Genomic DNA, 18426 nt, shown 5'->3' with positions numbered 1-18426 from the left:
CCACCTCTCTCTGCTTTCCAGAGACCGTTCGCTCCACAACTACCTGGTTCACTCATCCATTCCCAACCAAACCATCCCCTCCCCAGGAACTTTCCCCTATTTAGTTGAAGATAGAAATAAAAATATCATAAACAGATAATTTAAAACTTTAAAAAAAAATAATTCCAGGGGGGTAGAGGAGGGGAGGGGGGAGGAGGAGGAGGGGAGGGGGGAGGAGGAGGAGGAGGGGGGGGGGGGGGGGGGGAAAGTTGAATCAAAACAATGAAGTTCAATCGGACACTTAGCTTTAAAGATGTGGAAGTCAGCATGAAGCTTTGTTCATCAAAATGAGAATGACCGTTTGGAAAGTAAATAAAACTACTGGAGACCATGAGTATGAAGGACCTGTCCCACTGCGGGGACCTAATTTGCGAGTTTAGAAGAGTTTGCGCTCGACTCAAACTCGCAGCATGGTCGACACGTGGTCGTAGGAGGTCTATGCACCTCTCCTTCATGCTCGAGAGAACTGCCTGCACCCTCGAGGCCTCAGTTTGGTCGAGGAGTATTTTTTAGCATGTTGAAATTTGTCCACAAGTAAAAATTGGTCGGCATGGAAAAAAATCGATATTTTTTTAACTCGTAGGTCTAGTCAAAGTAGGTTGTAGTATGTCAGCATGTTATTCGTAGGTAATCAAAGGCAATCATAGGTAATCAAAGGTAGTTTAAGGTAATCGAAGGTAGTCAATGTAGTCATAGATAGTGTTAGTGTAGTCGAAGGTAGTCGAAGGTGGTTGTCTTCACTCTCCACTATTCGGTGTCCAATTTTCCAGAGAGCATCGGCGAGTAAATCGCTAGTCTTCAACATTGTCGAAGGAGGACGATGGAGATTGAAGGAGGTCTTCTACTTAGTCGAAGGAGGTCTTCTACATATTCGTAGGAAGTTCTCTACATAGTCGAAGGAGGTCGTAGGAGGTGCTCTACTTCGGTGATACAACAAGACAATGATACTTTTTTAAACTCACCTAAACTCTTCTAAACTCGCACAGTAGGTCCCCGCAGTGGGACAGGCCCTTTGGAATGTTCTCGAAATGTTAGCTGGGGAGCTCAGGAGAGCTCGGGAGAGCTTGCATGAAGTCTGGGAGCTCGGGGGAGGTCGGGGGATCGCGGAAGCTCGGGAGAGCTCGGGGTAGGTCGGGGGAGCTCGGGAGAGCTCGGGAGAGCTCGGGAGAGCTCGGGAGGAGTGGGAGAGGTGGGGGGGGGGCGACGTCACTCGGCAGGCAAGCAGAGTCTGTGACCTCATCAGCAAAAGACAGCAGTTTTCAAATTCAAAGTTCAAATGAGGCAATTTCAGAGTTCACGGGATAAATGTCTACAGTAATATGTAAACATTTTACACAGATATTTTGGATAACAGAAAATGCAGATACCTCTAAGGCCAGAGTAGGGAAATCGAGAATCAGAGGACCAAGGTTTAAGGTGAGGGGGGGGGGGGGAGGGGGGGGGGGGGGGAGGAGGGGGAGATTCAATAGGAACCCGAGGGGTAGCTTTTCCACACAAAGTGTGGTGGGAAAAAGTAGTGGTAAGTTGGTCTTTGTAATTTGGTCGTTGTAAGGAGTGGTGTGATAGAATGAGCTGCCAGACGAGGTCGTTGAGGCAGGTACTATCTCAATGTTTGAGAAACTTTTAGATGGCTACATGGATACCACAGGTTTGGAGGGATATGGGCATGCTATATGGGCACACTTGCACGCAGGTGGGACTAGTGTGGATTAGACATATTGGCTGGTGTGGGCAAGGTGGGCTGAAGGGCCTGCTTCTACGCTGTATGCTTCTATGAATCTATGACTGTTGCCAAGAACACTAAGGCTGCAATGACCTACAGCAGTCAACCCATTCATGGATATAACGGCTTCAATGCATTTTTCAGCTTGTTGAAACAAGCATGGCTTGCATTTGAGTTAGTGCAGGCTTACAGGGAGAAGGGTGACTCATTTCAAATATTTCTCACCATCCCTGGCAGCTGATAACTAGTGTAAGAAAGAACTGCAGATGTTGGTTTATACCGAAGATAGACACAAAATGCTGGAGTAACTCAGCAGGTCAGGCAGCATCTCTGCAGAAAAGGTACAGGTGCCGTTTCAGGTCGGAACCCTTCTTCAGACTGGGTTGTTTTCTTCTCCAGTCTGAAGAAGGGTTCCGACCCGAAACATCACCTATTCCTTTTCTCCGGAGATGCTGCTGCACCCCCTGGGTTACTCCAGCATCTAGTGTCAATCGTTGAAACCTATCTCTGAAGCAGCAAAACAACAGAGGTGCCAGCCTTGGGTAGGTTTAGCACTCAGTCACGTACCTGATCTCCAGCATTTTTAACTGTAGCTCAGGCTGAACACCCAACCCATGCTCCGCATCTCCAGCACCAGCCACAGCCACTATATCTATATCTTATCCATTCACTAATAGCAAATCAGATCAACGTCCAACTTACCAGCTATCAAACATGGACATGAACTCAAGATATTTTACATTCCCATGGTGATCAAGTGGTATCCTGCTCTTTAGATAATTCATTTCTTCATCAGTCATGTTAATGCCAAACCTTGCATGATAGAGACATATCAGATAATATAATTATTATTACACTGCATTACTAAAATACGATGCAATTTTAATCTCTTTGCAAAGGTCCATTTCTGTAAAACACACAAACAGTGCTATGTATTTGCAAGCAACCTGCATTACACAAGCACAGATATCCTACCACATTGATTATTTCTCCTGCTTTGGAATAATGGGTTAACATAATAACTCATCCCCTGTTGGGCGATCAGAAATATTTCAGAAACTTTGCCATATCTTAGAGGTAGTTGTTTTCTGTGGGAGATGGAAAAGAGGGAAAATTGGAAATTGCTGGAACTTTCCCCAGTTTCCCAAGCTCCGAGACAGGTTACTGAGCCTATACACATGGCCCCTACCCACCTGTATATGGATTTGATTAAATTATAAGTAGAGAATTCCTCCTAGGTGATGAATCCCAGCTGACAAGTTAACAAGCTGTTTCATCCACAATACAGGGAAGGTAATTTTATTAAATATCCAGCCTTCAAAATATTTGGTTAATACTAAAGATGGGCAATATATTCTTATTTGCATAATTATTGGCCTTTATTATTTGATTTCCACAATAATTCGGAGTGAAATTTTAAGCAACAAAATAAAACCAATTGCTGCTTCAGACTGTATGCAATATTGCAGTTTACAATACAGGTTGTAGTGCACAGTGGGGCAGCAAGGTGGCCCAGTGGTAGAGCTGCTGCCTTGCAGCTCCAGACACCCAGGTTCAATCCTGACTATGGGCGCTGTCTGTACATGGTCTGTATGTTCTCCCCGTGGCCGTGTGGGTTTTCTCTGGGTGCTCGAGTTTCCTCCTACATCCCAAAGACGTGTGGGTTTGTACATTAATTGGCTCCTGTAAATTGGCCCAAGGTAGAACTAGTGTACGGATTACTGCTGGTCACACAGACTCAGTGGGCCGAACCACGCTGTATCGCTAAACTAAATATAAACATATCTTTATATTGCAAACCTAATGTCACAGGTCATCAATATTATGTCTAGAATCTTTGTAAAGATTGTAAAGAATGTTCATGAGTTGATATTATTTACCTGCTGTTTAAGACTGCCCAGAACGCCTGCTGACTAATTACATCTAGTTTCTTGTCGTCGATTTTACTGCAAAGTAAGATAATAAATATGGATTTATAAAATGCATGTGATATTCTATTACATGAGCACGTGAAGAGATTTGATATCACGTGACGTGTGTGGCAGGCTTTAAGTCAGAAAGTTGTAATCAAAACATTATGCTGCATTAGCAGAATTATGCACAGAGGACCTGCCTTGTGCATGAGTGTTAAACCAGCCTTGTCTGGCAATGTAGAGAGATGAAATAATAATAATACCTAGATGATATTCAAAGAAGAGCAGGGAAATCTGTACTGTATCTGCCAACGTCATTTCATGGCAAATTCCAGGAAAATAGATTAACTGATCATTTAACTCATTACACAATTTAGGATCTTGATACAGGTAAATTGCCTGCAATATCAACAACTGTGATTCTACTTGGAAAATAATTAATTAACAGTGAAACAATTTGAGATCTCCTGAAGATGTTATTGATATTACATAAGCTATTATATTTCCTTATCGGTCTGTGATAATTATTGGAGGTATAACACTAAAAATGGGACTTACTGAAAAATCCCCAAAAGGGAAAGGAATTCATAATGCAGAAGATTCATTAGCCTTGCTTCCAAAGCAGTTACTGAGGACTGAGAACCAAGGCTACTCAGTTTGTTAAATCTGTGTGGACAAATAGAGAATTACTAAAACATCAAAGAAAGAAGCAGTGAATTGTGGACGCAGCCCAGACCATCACACAAACCAACCTCCCTTCCATTAATGTCATTTATGCCTCACGCTGCCTCAGCAAGGCTAGCAGCATAATCAAGGATGAGTTGCACTCTGGCCACTCCCTCTTCTCCCCTCTCCCATCGGACAAAATGTATAGAAGTGTGAAAATGCACAAATCCAGATTCAGGGTCAGTTTCTTCCCAGCTGTAATCAGGCAACTGAACTATCCTACCACAACTATAGAGCAGTCCTCAACTACAAATTACCTCATTGGTGACCCTCGGGCTATATTTGATCGGACTTACTGGCTTTACCATGCACTAAACGTTATTCCCTTATCATGCATCTGTACACTGTAAATGGTTCGATTGTCATCATATATTGTCTTTCTGCCGCCTGGTTAGCATGCAACAAAGCTTGTCACAGTACCTTGGTACACATGACAATAAACTAAACTGAATTCAGAAATAGACACAAAGTGCTGGATAGGTGACCTTTTGGGTCAGGGCCCTTCCTCAGACTCAAACAGAACTCATCCTGCAATCATTTCATAGGGATTACAGTGTAAAGGCACTGTATAATTTCTGTGGTCAAATAATCACTGCAGCTTCCAGGATGTGTTAAAGAGATAATGCCCAGAACGATTCAAATGAAAGGACGTATCTATGTTGGCCTGGCTCTTCATTTATCTCACCTGTGATTTTCATCACTGATAATCCTGTGAGGGATTCCGTTTTCACTTCTGTCTTGGAAATTGTGAAGGAATTCGATATAATTTATTTTTAGTGCATCTTCGGGGAGGCCACAACGCACAAGGAAAATATTTAATTGGTCATCTTTTAGGCGTAGGTCAAACTCTTTCAGGACACGCAAAAAGTTTTCTCTGGTTACCTTGATGTAAAATAACATTAATTACATTGGGAACAATGTCAGGAGTTTACAGAATTATAACAACTGTTCCAGCTGCTACAGTCAGGCAAACGCCTCCGTTGCCATGCTGTGAGAACGGAGAGGTTGAGAAGGAGTTTCTTCCCAGACGCCATTCGGACTGTAAACTCCTATCTCATCAGGGACTAACTTTACTGAACCTTTTTCCTTCCGCCCACAATATTTAACATGTAAAAGAATATGTGATTCTGTTTGTAGTTTGTTTGTTTGTTTGTCTTTTTGCACAAAGTCCGCGAGCATTGCCACTTTTCATTTCACTGCACATCTCGTATGTGTATGTGACGAATAAACTTGACTTGACTTGACTTGACATTACAAAAACTTTATCCTTTCAGTCTCAACTGGATTCCAACCAAGCTTTGTTTAAATCTCCCTTGCTTTACTACTATACATATTTTATTTCCAAAACTGGGCTTCTTTTAAATTACATGGAAAGTTTATTAAAGATCTTAGTAATACTGCCTGTAAATGATCTCATTGCGTATTTTAACAAAGGTCAGATGCATTTAAACAAATGAATAAACTTTTCCCAGCACTTTCCTCAAAAAGATAGAGCCTTTTTATTTGTCTCCATTCTATAATACTATGAACCAATGCTATTAAGTCCACATTCTGTTCTAATGTTACATGGAAATTGGTTATGACCTTTTGGCACATTCCCAATGAGCTGAAAGGAACCCAAACAAAAGCAAACTTGTTTTCTACATAAGAGCACTGAAGTTTATTTACCCCTCCTCATCATCATTGACGTACATATTTCCTTTTGAATAGAACACTATCAAAGACAGAGAGAAATATAAATTTGAACGAGAACAAAGAATAACTTTGAACAATTAGTGTAGTATTACCTTTGTTAATTTCAAAAATGCCTGTGAACATAAAGTTACCTTTCCAGAATTGTCTTGATCATAGTGCCAGAAATCAGTCATCATGCTCTTGAAACCTTCTCTAAATTTTTCCTTCAACCAGTTTTCAATGTCCAATGTCAGTTTTCTTTCCTTTTCTGCTTTTGTTCGGTTTCTTCCCGAGAATCCTGCATTTGAATGTATAAAATTATTGATTACTAGAAAATAAAACCCAGCTTGTAATGATATTAAAATCCCCAGTACAAATGGAAATTCATCTAAACCATGTTTACCTATAATATAAACTGCCACCATTTAAAACAAGGGTAAAACTATTCAAAATCTTGTAAATGCACTTAGAAACATATGTTGGACAAAAGTTGGACAGAAAATTATCAACGCAAACTTTATTTATTGTTTGACTGTACATTAACTATGCAGAACTCTCATATTCTTCAAGTTCATATTCTTAACTATACATTCAAACAAAATGACTCAAAACTTTTCATTAGGTTTAAAATATTATAATATTCATCTTATTCACGAATCCTTACAGGGAAGAGTTTTCTCCATTTGTCTGATAGAAATGGAGGATAGGTGAGTTGAAACGGAAAAGGTCTGGTTATGCTGTTGTTGTTGTTATGCTGTAATTTTGCTGAGGACTTAAAACTGGACAGAGGAGATATTTACTTGAAAGCTACAGGAACCTCATCTGTGTAGACTATCAGTGTCTGATAATGCAACTGTTTTTCTGAGCTGGCGATGCTTAAAAAAACCTCACAGCAATCATCCAAAAGCATAAGTATACCCAAAGCCATCTTAAGAAGGAATGACCAGTTTTAGAGATACAGCATGGAAACAGGACCTTCCACCCAATGAGTCCATGCCGACCATCAATCAGCCGTTCACTCGAGTTCAATGTTATTGAACATTCTCATCCGCTCCCTGCACACTAGGGGCAAATTTTACAGAGGCTCATACAAACCAGCACATCTTTGGAAAGTGGAGGAAATGGGGTCACAGGGAGAACATGCAAACTCCACACAGACAGCACCCAAAGTCAGGGTCAAAACCGGGTCACTGGCGCTGTGCAGCAGAAGCTCTTCCAGCTGCTCCACTGTGCCGCCCAGGTCTCTGGATGAACAATGGCCAACTTGAACTTTATCACTCTTTATCACTGATTATAAAACAGCTTCCCTCTTGTCCCATACTGGAGCTGGCAAAATGCCATGGCTCATGCGCACCTGCCTCTTAATGAGTCAAAGTGGACCCTGTGCCAGCATTATTGTGCGCCAAGCTACGCCCCATCAGACAGCTGTCTGATAATTAACACCATTCCCCTGATAGCATGAAGGATAGAAATATACCCATACGTACTGGGCTGATCTTCTGATAACCTGAATCTTTTTGTCTTGCCAAGAGCTGACGGGATTTTGGTCCATCCTTCATCTTGATCACCTTTAGTCTGGAAGCCCAATACTCTCATTAAGCTGTCAGCTTTAACAATTCCAGTGTCATTGAAGTCATACCTGAAGAAAACACAAGTGTTTGTCTGCAGAGTCAAACGCAGCCTTGTATTCATATCACTTCAAACCTGAAGAAGTCCTGACCCAAGAAGTTAACTATCCATATCCTCCAGAGATACTACCTGACATACTGAGTTACTCACCGCTGAGTTACTCCAGCACTTTGTCTTCTACGCAAGACTCCAGCTTCTGCATTGTCTCAATTCCTTGTGTTTCCATTCTCCATTTACAATGTTGATAACTTCTTCAGGCCTGGAATCCTAATTGTTTATATATCATAAACTTGCTGATATGAGCAATAATAATTTCTGGCGACCCACGAAACTGTAGCTGCTGGAATCTGAGCAAAACATAAAGTGCTGGAGAAACTCAGTGGCTCCAGCATCCGTGGAGCAGGGAATGGGCAGGTGACGTTTTGGGTCAGGACCCTTCTTCAGACTGACCTCAACAATGATTTCTGGTCTTTCATCACCAGGGAGTTAAATCACAATTAAATTGTCACGAAGCAAATTATAGCACCACTGTCATTTATAACACTCACTACCTTTTCAACAGTTTTCTGAATTCTTCTTGTTCCATTTCTATCCCTAGTTGATGCAAGGCTGTTTTAAATGAGGTTTGATGCATTCTGCCATTATCCATCTTCGAGAAAAGATCTCGCACTTCTATTGGTCTGGAATTAATAAAAATGGATGAGTTATATGAATGTAAAAAAAAAGATGAATTAATAAAAAATGAATGAATCTATACATCTGCAGATTTAGTGTTAAATATTTTTTAAGCAAATATAAGCACAAAATGGAGCATGAAGGTAAAGACAGGAAATTGAGGCAATTGGATACAAGTTTGAGCTTTCTTTGCTTGTGTGACATTAGTGTGCACCCATGTACAAAGTAAGTCATATAGTGCAGGTATGATGTCATGACATTGGCATACATGTAATATTAGTAAACATGGTCAATGTTATTCATCTGCAACAAAGTGTACACACAGTCTTACTGGGAATATTATGGGCAGTGGTCACCACGTCTGCAAAACTAGCACATAACGAACGCCTCCTAAATAGTGCAACACGCGATGAGGGTAGTCAAAACAAGAAGTGCACCTCAGCCCCAATAAGAAAACTGTGGGTGTAAGAAATTATTTGAAGTATCTGCAGAACATTGCTGATCAATGACATTGACCATGGGACCTCAAATCACCACAGTCAAAGAAGAAAAAAGTAAATGTGGTTACTGAAGCCTTTCCACATCGAGACAATAAAACTACACAGGCAGCAACATGTTTTAAATACATAAGAGTAGTCTGTAGTACTTAGAGACACGGATAACAGGAGAACACCTGGGAGAATTAAACAATGTACAGAGCAGTCTTGTGTACATGTCCCTGTTTAGGCAATAAAACAAACATCTGGCGGCTTGGGGAAGGACATGGGCAACTACAGCACCTCATTGCATTTATGAAGGGAATGAAAATGTTTGTTACTAGTTCTATCATTCACAAAATAGTGGATCGTGGTATAAATGTGCAGGCACTGAATACTGATATAACAGAACATTAGAAGGCTATTCTATTGACAGAGATTGATTCTGAAACTCAGGTTCCAAAAAAATTGGGAATAGGAGACCAAGGGCAATAGCAGGCATTTGTGTTGGGATTGTATGCCTGTGACTAGTGGTGTTGGGACATTTGCTGTATGTAACACATGTAAATGATTTGGATGTGGAAGTAGGGGATGTGATCAGATGACCTGAATATTGGAGGATTGAATATTCACCAGGATGTTGCCTTGGTGAAGTACTTCAGTTATGAGGAGAAACTGGAGAAGCTAGGTCTGTTTTGCAGCATCTCTGGAGGACATGGATAGGATGTGATTTAAGGTATGTGAAATGATGAGGTATAAATAGGGTAGACTGCAGGAAACTTTACTCCATATCAGAGGTAGATAAAACCAGAGGGTAAATGGTAAGAGATTTAGAGGGAGTTGGAGGAAGACCATTTTCATCCAGAGAGTGGTGAGTACCTGGAATACCTTGCCTGAGATAGTGCTGGAAGCACAGTTGCTTACAAAATGTAAAGTGTATCTACAGTATATGAGTACTTGAATCGCCTCGGTATAGAAGGCTACACACTGCCTCGGCAAGGCCACCAGCATAATCTAGGACCAGTTTCACCCACCCACTTCCTATTCACCCCTCTCCCATCAGGCAAGAGGTACAGAAGTTTGAAAATTCATATCTCCTGATTCAGGGACAGTTTGCTCCCAGCTGTTATTAGGCAACTGAACCATCCTCACACCTACTGGAAAGCTGTCCTGACCTCCCATCTACCTCATTGGCGTTCTTTGAACTATCTTTAATCGGACTTTATCTTACATTAAATGTTGTACCCTTTAACTGTACACTGTGGACACCTATGATTGCAATCATGTATCGTCTTTTGTTTGACTGGATAACACACAACAAAAAAGCTATTCACCTTACCTTGGCATATGTGACAGTAATAAACTAAACTAACCAAGTCCTGGTAGAAAGGATTAATATGGATGGATGCCCACCGATCCTCATGGACATGTTGGGCCGAATGGCCTGTTTCCATGCTGTGTGACTCTGTGACTCACTTGCCACTCTGTTGATCCCAGTGAAAGCCAAGATGTTCCACTCACAAAAGAAATGGTGCAGAAATGGAGAATGAATGAAGTATCAAATGAGAAACAGTCAACAATAGTGTGGGTACTTTAAAGGATTTATTTGGAATATGCAGCTTCTTAAACTGCATGCCACGGCATTTATTTGCGTGCGAGTGAAACGATGAGTGGATTCAATCCAAATCGTTAAACATGTCAAGTCTTATAAAATTGCAACCTCAAACGGAAATAGCAGTGAAGTTTGCCAAGGAATTTCTTCCATTAACATGTATAAACACAACAGTATCTTATTGCCAAAGGGCAGCACCAATTGCTCCACTCCTGAAGATAGGTCAATACCACATGAGTGCAAGCAGTGGAGTTGGAGCTTCAGATGCAATCGTAGATATTTCACTGATCGGTTTGATTAAAGAATGAACATGCTGCATATGCCAGAAGAATGAGCATAATAACAACAAAATACAAATCATATCCCAGAATAACTAACTAGTTCTGAGCTACCAATGCACAGATGCTTACATATCATTAAGGCTGATCCAGGTAGAGAAAAATAAACGTATGTAGCTTTCCTGCTACTTATGGAAATAGCAGGATGCAGCAAAGTTTCAAGATAAAATTGCAATTGAATAACTGGCTCAATGGAAATGAATATATAGAAAGAGCAGTGGAATTTGTCTATTATATAAGATACTTCCTGCAAAGAATTCAGTCATCAACCTAAAACAAAAAATGCAGGTAAAGTATAAATATATATAAAAATATGACATAAGTAAAAAGCACCTTGAACTGTAGTTGTACCCAAGGCTGACAAGAAAGCTAAATTATGCAGCTACGATATATAGTGCTCCCGCAAACCAAGTGGTTTAATAACAAACTGTGCCCATTATAAATGTCCCAAAATCCTCACATAGTTAGATTGGTAGCACATATACATTCTAGTAAATGTAGATGAAAAGAGTCAACATAACTTCATTATAATTTGCATTAGGGCTTGTCCTTTAATATTAAACTGGCATATGGCATTAAGGCATCACTGAAAAACTTCTATTTAACTTCGGGCAGGGTCCTTCAGAAGGTGCCAACCAACAGACAAAAGAGAGACCACTTTGTAGTTACCACAACTAGATCTCTCTCCATTCTTGAAGATGTCGTAATAATGACATCTCCGAGTTTCCCTGGTACATCCTCCTCTTGCCTGACAACGTTAAAAGGGTCTCGACCCGAAACGTCATCCATTCCTTCTCTCCAGAGATGCTGCCTGTCCGGCTGAGTTACTCCAGCTTTTTGTGTCTATCTTCAGTTTAAACCAGCATCTGTAGTTCCTTCTTACACAATGGTAGAACTTCAACAGGGATATTACCTGTTCCTGGGGCCTTGGCTTTTTGTTAGGATTTGGTCTTTCCAAATTATTATTGGACAACAATGGGGCTGAACCAAAAAAGCTGGTGTGGGATTGAATCATGGGCTGTCATGTCAAGGACAGACACAACAAGCTGGAGTAACTCAGCCAGTCATGCAGACAAGGAAGAAAAGGTCTGGGGAATAGGATTAGGTGACATTTCGGGTTGATACCCTTCTTCAGACTGAGAGTCAGGGTAGAGGGAACCGAGAGATATGAAAAGGTACATAGAACAAATTAATGCAAGAAAAGCAAAAGGACAGGTCAAAGCCAGCAACAATGATCAAGGAAGGATGGAGCCCACAATGGTCCATTGTTGGCTGTGGGAAAGGTGATAACCAGTAACACAAACAGTGAAACAAGTACAACAACTAAGTTGGAGAAAGGACAAAGAGAGAGGGTATAGGGAGAAAGGACAAAGAGAGAGGTCCAGCAGGTGGCAGAGGCCAGAACTCTGAACAAACTGGGTTCAATAATGACCAACCCCACACCCACTCCATGCCCTGAAGGTGATCAAGAGCAGCATCTTCAGTCATAGGCTGATTGCACCAATGTGCAAAACTGAGAGACATAGGAAGTCCTGTTTACCAGCTGCTATAAGGTTATATAATGCGCATAAATAACTGCACTTTTTTTTAATTAATTGTATTTTAACTTGTATTTTAACTTGTATTTTAACTTGTATTTTAACTTGTATTTTAACTTGTATTTTAACTTGTATTTTAACTTGTATTTTAACTTGTATTTTAACTTGTATTTTAACTTGTTAAGTATGGAAGCCATTTGAGGAAATGTGTGGTGTTATGTCTGTCTTGAAGCTGTCGTGGCACTGTAATTTCCTGTAAAGGATTATTAAAGGTATAATCAATCAATCAATCAATCAAAAGGGTTACTTGAAGTTAGAGAAATCAATATTCAGGCAGCTGGGTTGCAAGCTCCCCAAGCACAATATGAGGTGCTGTTCCTCCAATTTGCATCTATCCTCACTCGAACAGTGGAGGAGGCCAAGGACAGAAAGGTCAGTGTGGGAATGGGAAAGGGAGTTATAGTGTTTGGCAACCAGGAGATCACCTAGGCCAAGGCGGACTGAGGAAAAGTGTTAGAGCAGAGTTGCGGCCCAGGAGTACTTCAATGTTTTTTTTCCCCAGTGGAAGTCGACTGTCTCTGTGGTGTTGATTTTCCCTCATTGGCGCTCGGTCATTGGGGACCAGATACTTTGGCTGTGGATGGCCTTGGCAGCAACAAGGAGTCTATGCGTGTGTTAAGGATGCCAGGGCAATACTGGGCCTCCTAACCTCTTTCCATCTATTGTCTATTGCTTAGATTCTAGGTTTTCTGCTGGAGCTCCAAATTCAGGAGCCTGTGAACCTGTTGGCTTGGTGGCACTTCAAGTTCAGGAACTCCTCAGGTTTGTCATTAATTAACTCCTGGATCTCCTGGAGTTCTCAATAAACACATCCTGGTTCTAATTGGTATCTCTTCACAGGTGCTAATAATGGTGGGCTTCCAGAAGTTCCCCCTGCTACTGATGCCCTATTGTTCCTATTAGCTGGGAGTCAACCGTTGTTCGAGAAGTGGTATCTAAGAGTTATCTTTGTGTAGTCCTTGCAAGTTTAGATGTATATTAACCAGATATTGGCAAAAATCTATAAGACTGTGTGTTGTGATTGCAGAATGAAACTACTAAAGACACCTCTAGGTTAGCTCAACCATTTCAGAGAGCCTACACAGATTTTATTTTCAAATTCATTCTAAATGTGCTGATACTAGTTTAGATTAGAGTTACATCACAAAACAGGCCCTTCTGCCCACCGAGACCATGCTGACCATTGATCATCCATTCACATTAGTTCTATATTATCTCACTTTCTAACGCACTCCATACACACTAGGGGCAATTTTACAGAGGCCAATTAACGTACAAACCCGCAAGTTGTTGGGATGTGGGAGGAAACCGGAGCACTCGGAAGAAACCCATGGTCACAGGGAGAACGTGCAAACTCCACACAGACAGCACCCGAGGTGTGTGAGGCAGCATCTCTACCAGCTGCGCCACTGTGCCACCCTAGACATGGGATTATGTATAAAAGGAATTGAGGAGCTGAGGTTGATTACTGCAACCCTCAGTACACCTGAACAATTGGTGTCAAATAATAGACCTCAATTTACGCCACATCAATGTGGCTGCTCCATGCAGTAGAATGGTATCAAGTGTTCATTCATTCTCCCATACCACCCAACCACTAGTGGGTGCTGTTGAAACGCCTATACCTTTTTTTTTTAAAGCTTTGAGGAGAAAAATATTTCAAGGGTTTTTCGAGTTTGAACATGAATTATCGCTTAGTAAACTCAGGAATCCTGGATTCAGGAATGTATCATTATATCACCCCAGCAGAATTGCTGTAACACAGCAGACCTTGAGCATTCCTGAGTGTATTTCACCCTCGTTCCAAGGAGGGGTAGGTCATTCATCAACTGAAGCAAATGCAAAGTCATGATTGGATCCCAGGCACTCAATGGAGGAGGCAAGGTATAGCAGCTCAGTCAACATGAGAAAGGCATAGTATTTAGACCAATAAGTATGTTGCAAGGCAATGCAACACTGGTATGATAGTACAAGTCTTCAGTACTAAATGATATCTTGAAAAGCCTGAAATCTTTACTTCAACTAAGTGACTGCAGTCAGGGACACACCAGAGCAGACTGAAGAAATATGTAATGACAAGTTTATACCACAATTGTTCACAGAGCCAACTAATGAAGAGGATATACCTGTACAAGTCAACAGTGAGTTGAATTGGAATGTCACCCATTCTTCAGATTACAAAATAAACACAGCTGAAAACCAAACAGTTAGAAATTGAGAAAGTAAGTAATGTACGTTTACCTGATATTTTTAATCTAAATGTCAGAAACCTTGGTCAAGAGTTCTATATAGAGGACTCTTTGGAATAAAACGTTAGGTTAACAGAAGAATTACTCAAAGTCTAAGCTCACCCCAGTCAAGTTTTAATGCATCCATTTTCTTCCTATATAAAAATTAATGTTCTACTGAAAGAGTGCAATATTATAATTTTGTTTTGGCATCCATCTTTGCTTTTGCATGTATTTTATGAACCTATATCAATGGTATTATATTTCCATCTTGTGACTAATTCACGCAAATGATTGTACAGTATTTGCATTTTATATTTTGAATAATACCAAATATCTTCTGTTTATTTAATGAAGCACTGTTCAGTTGATCCATGATGTAAAATATGCTCTGGATTTTGCTTCCTTGTTTCATCTGATTTTGATTATTCATATCGACTTGCTTCCAGCAAGCTCGTGGTCACCTCTTAAAATAGAATTGACCTAACTGTTTGATTCCCAGCCTCTATAATAAGAACACAAAGGAAGAATGGACAGGGAGAACATGAGACAAACTTGTTTTTGCAAACTTCAAAGCCAAGCTTCTTAAGATTTCCCTTAATGTGGTTTAAACATTACATAATATCGTACTATATTGCTTTGTAGGATGTCATAGCCTTTGGACAATGTCATTATTGTGGAGTTTGCTAGTTGCTGGGTATAAAAGTTATTCAAACTTACCAATTAAGCAATGCACTGGAAAGTAGGCAACATGAAAAGTGGAGCTCATCATTAAGGATGCATGTTTTATTAAATGTATCCATAATGACAATTTCTTCATGACTAATGAATTTTCCATTAGTTGTATAAAATAATGTGATATACTGGATTTGTCACATTACCTCTCCCTAACCATTGCTTTCAGCTGCAAATGAGCTTGTGTTGCACTCAACATTTTGCTTTCATTGGGTCTTCTCACGGGATCCATCCAAGCCGGGTAACCCTTTGGTTCTTGATCTTTGAAATGCGCATAGAAGTTTTCAAAAGTAATGGTGGTCTTTTCCTTAAGTTTAAGCCTGTAATTGATAAATATTAAACAAAACCCATCAATGAAAATGCTGAGCAATGAATCAAGTCATGCAATAGACAGAAACAGTTTGGATTCCATCTTTAGTCTTTGTTTATATTTGTCCTTCCCCAGTAGATTGGTTGATGGTTGTGAACTACTTACCAGCACCCAATATTATAAATAGGTTTAAAAAAAAAAAATCATATTAGACTGATATTTTACATTAGAACTGCAGAGCAGTATAGTGGCACAGCTGGTAGAGCTGATGTAGAGCTCACAACGCCAGAGACCCAGGTTCGATCCTGACCTCAGGTGCTATCTATGTGTAGTTTGCACGTTCTCCTTGTGACCGCGTGGGTCACTTCTGGGTCCTGTGGTTTCCTTCCACATAGCAAAAACATGTGGGTTTGTAAATTAATTGGCCTCTGTGAATTGCCCCAAGGGAGTGGATGCAAAAGTGGGATAACCGAGAACCAGTGTAAATGGGTGATCAATTGCCAGATTGACTCGGTGGGCTAAAGGTCCTGTTTCATGCTGAATCTTTAATTCCACTGAAGATGGACACTAAAAGCTGGAGTAACTCAGCGGGTCAGACAGCATCTCTGGAAAAAAGGAATAGATGACGTTTTGGGTCGAGACCCTTCTTCAGGCCAGCATCTGCAGTTCCTTCCTACACTTTAATTCCACTGATAATTTCAATTACACATTTTGCTCATCATATTTTTCACATAATACACAGATTATTAGGAAAATAAAATTGAATTATAACTACAAACTACTCAGGGTCCTATGTGTAATATGATGTCCAAAATCCAGGGTATTACTTATTCAATCTTATTTGTCTACCTCCTACTTATTCAATCAATGTATATTAACACATACCTGAGCAGAAGATGATAGAACTCATTTGTAGCAATAAATCGTTTCAGAAATCGAGTTAGAACCGTCAATAACACTTCCCTGAAGTATAGAGCAATGAAATAAGAATATTATTGCATGTTATATAATTATATCCATAAGCAATGATTCTCAGTTATAATGCATGGGACTACACGTTTCTGTACTAAAGTCATTACTGTCTGTTTGATTATATTTGCCTTCTCAAGTGAATATATGATAGGTTATAAGTTATTACACAGGAGGGTTTGAAGACCACTACTCTTGGTACAAATACCTGTACCAATAACATGGCTAATGAAAGAGAAAACATGGGGAAAAAACTTAGAGATAGGGAAGAAAATAAAATATATCAATTTTAAACAGTGCCTACTAAAAACATTTGGCCACAATCTACTTAGAACACCTTACTAATTACTTCATGAAGAGTAATGACTGTGATAATAAGAGGTGAAAGAAAGTCAAATGCAGTAGAGAAGCAGAAAGTGAATAAAATGGCAGAAGTTGAAGTGTTGATTAACCATAAAATCAAGGAGACAGGAGAGCATTTGTCACTTCCCCAGTGGCTGTACCGATGACTTAACTGAAGACTTTTCTTCTGTATAGATTTTATTAACTTTTTATATATGCATTTTTAATAAAGCAAAAAAACTTGATTTTTATAACCTGCAAAAGGCTTGTAAATACTAGTCATGGCTTTCTATACATTGAGACTTAGCTAATTTCTTGGCATACAAATGGACTTCAGTCCGAGGTCTTACTCCGCAACAATGATTAGTGGCCTTTGTGGAAATATGTCAATTCATGAACACCGGCTGTAGTAAAATCCAAGGAGTAGGAATAGGCCATTTGTCACATCAAAAGCTTGCTCTGGCTTCGTAAATCTAGCAGACGAAGCGTCCCAAAATGACACCTTTCCATGTCCAGAGATGCTGCCTGAACCCCTGATTTATTCCAGCACTTTGTTTTGTTTTTTGTAAACCAGCATCTGCAGTTTCTTGTGCCTAAATCTGGCAGAAAATGGTGCCACAAAAAGCAGGAGACAGTATACTAGACTATACAGATTTCAGCTGACTTCCCAGCTAGTAAATCTCCACATCGTCAATTGAAAATTCACAAAATTTACCATCAGTTGCATGAAATAAAGCATAAATTACATGCTTGCTTCTTTTTGAAAATAATTTACACTGTAGAAAAATTGTGCAGACCCTCACCTTGTTACATGACCTCTGCCAGTAGGGTCGTTAGCCTGGAAAAGCTGCTTGAGAGTGTAAAATCCACCAGATCGAATCTTTTCATGCAGGAGATATTGAAGCTGGGGAAAAAACAGTACTACATTAGGCTGAATAAGATGCTACATATAGCTACAGTCTGGAGTAGGGTTCCCACCCAAGACGTCGCCTGCTCTGAAGATGGGTCTCGACCCGAAACGTCACCCATTCCTTCTCTGCCAGAGATGCTGTTTGTCCCATTCAGTTACTCCAGAATTTTGTGCCTATCCATGTCCTCCATTCTGACCCGCGGAGTTAGTTTAGTTTGATTTAGTTTGTTGTCACGTGTGTCGAGGTACAGTGAAAAGTTTTTTTATTGTGTTCTGTTCAGTCAGCGGAAAGACTATACCCGGTTACAATTAAGCCATCCACAGTGTACATATACAGGATAAAGGAAATTACGCTTAGTGCAAGATTAAGTCCAGTAACATCTGATTAAAATGCATGATGCAGTTTAATGTGGATAAATGTGAGGTTATCCACTTTGGTAGCAAAAACAGGAAGGCAGATTACCATCTAAATGGTAGGTAAACACAAATGCTGGAGAAACTCAGCGGGTGTGGCAGCATCTATGGAGCA

The 18426-nt window shown here is 40.2% G+C and overlaps 1 protein-coding gene across 1 annotated transcript in view; it reads right to left on the bottom strand.

The window, feature by feature from the left end:
* Positions 1 to 18426, bottom strand: part of LOC116981114 (EF-hand calcium-binding domain-containing protein 6-like) — a 30612-nt gene that overhangs the window by 8757 nt on the left and 3429 nt on the right. The window contains exons 2-11 of the mRNA XM_033033845.1: positions 17791 to 17891; positions 16562 to 16639; positions 15513 to 15686; positions 8256 to 8384; positions 7563 to 7714; positions 6228 to 6373; positions 5087 to 5283; positions 4234 to 4341; positions 3643 to 3708; positions 2465 to 2575 (exon numbers count right to left, since the gene is read on the bottom strand). Of these exons, the coding sequence (XP_032889736.1) occupies positions 2465 to 2575; positions 3643 to 3708; positions 4234 to 4341; positions 5087 to 5283; positions 6228 to 6373; positions 7563 to 7714; positions 8256 to 8384; positions 15513 to 15686; positions 16562 to 16639; positions 17791 to 17891 (1262 nt within the window). The remainder of the gene's footprint in view (positions 1 to 2464; positions 2576 to 3642; positions 3709 to 4233; positions 4342 to 5086; positions 5284 to 6227; positions 6374 to 7562; positions 7715 to 8255; positions 8385 to 15512; positions 15687 to 16561; positions 16640 to 17790; positions 17892 to 18426) is intronic.

The sequence above is a fragment of the Amblyraja radiata genome, chromosome 15 (genome assembly GCF_010909765.2).
Source record: "Amblyraja radiata isolate CabotCenter1 chromosome 15, sAmbRad1.1.pri, whole genome shotgun sequence".
Taxonomy (NCBI): Eukaryota; Metazoa; Chordata; class Chondrichthyes; order Rajiformes; family Rajidae; genus Amblyraja; species Amblyraja radiata.
Note: the sequence above shows the minus strand (reverse complement) of the source record. Positions and strands in the feature narration are given on the sequence as shown.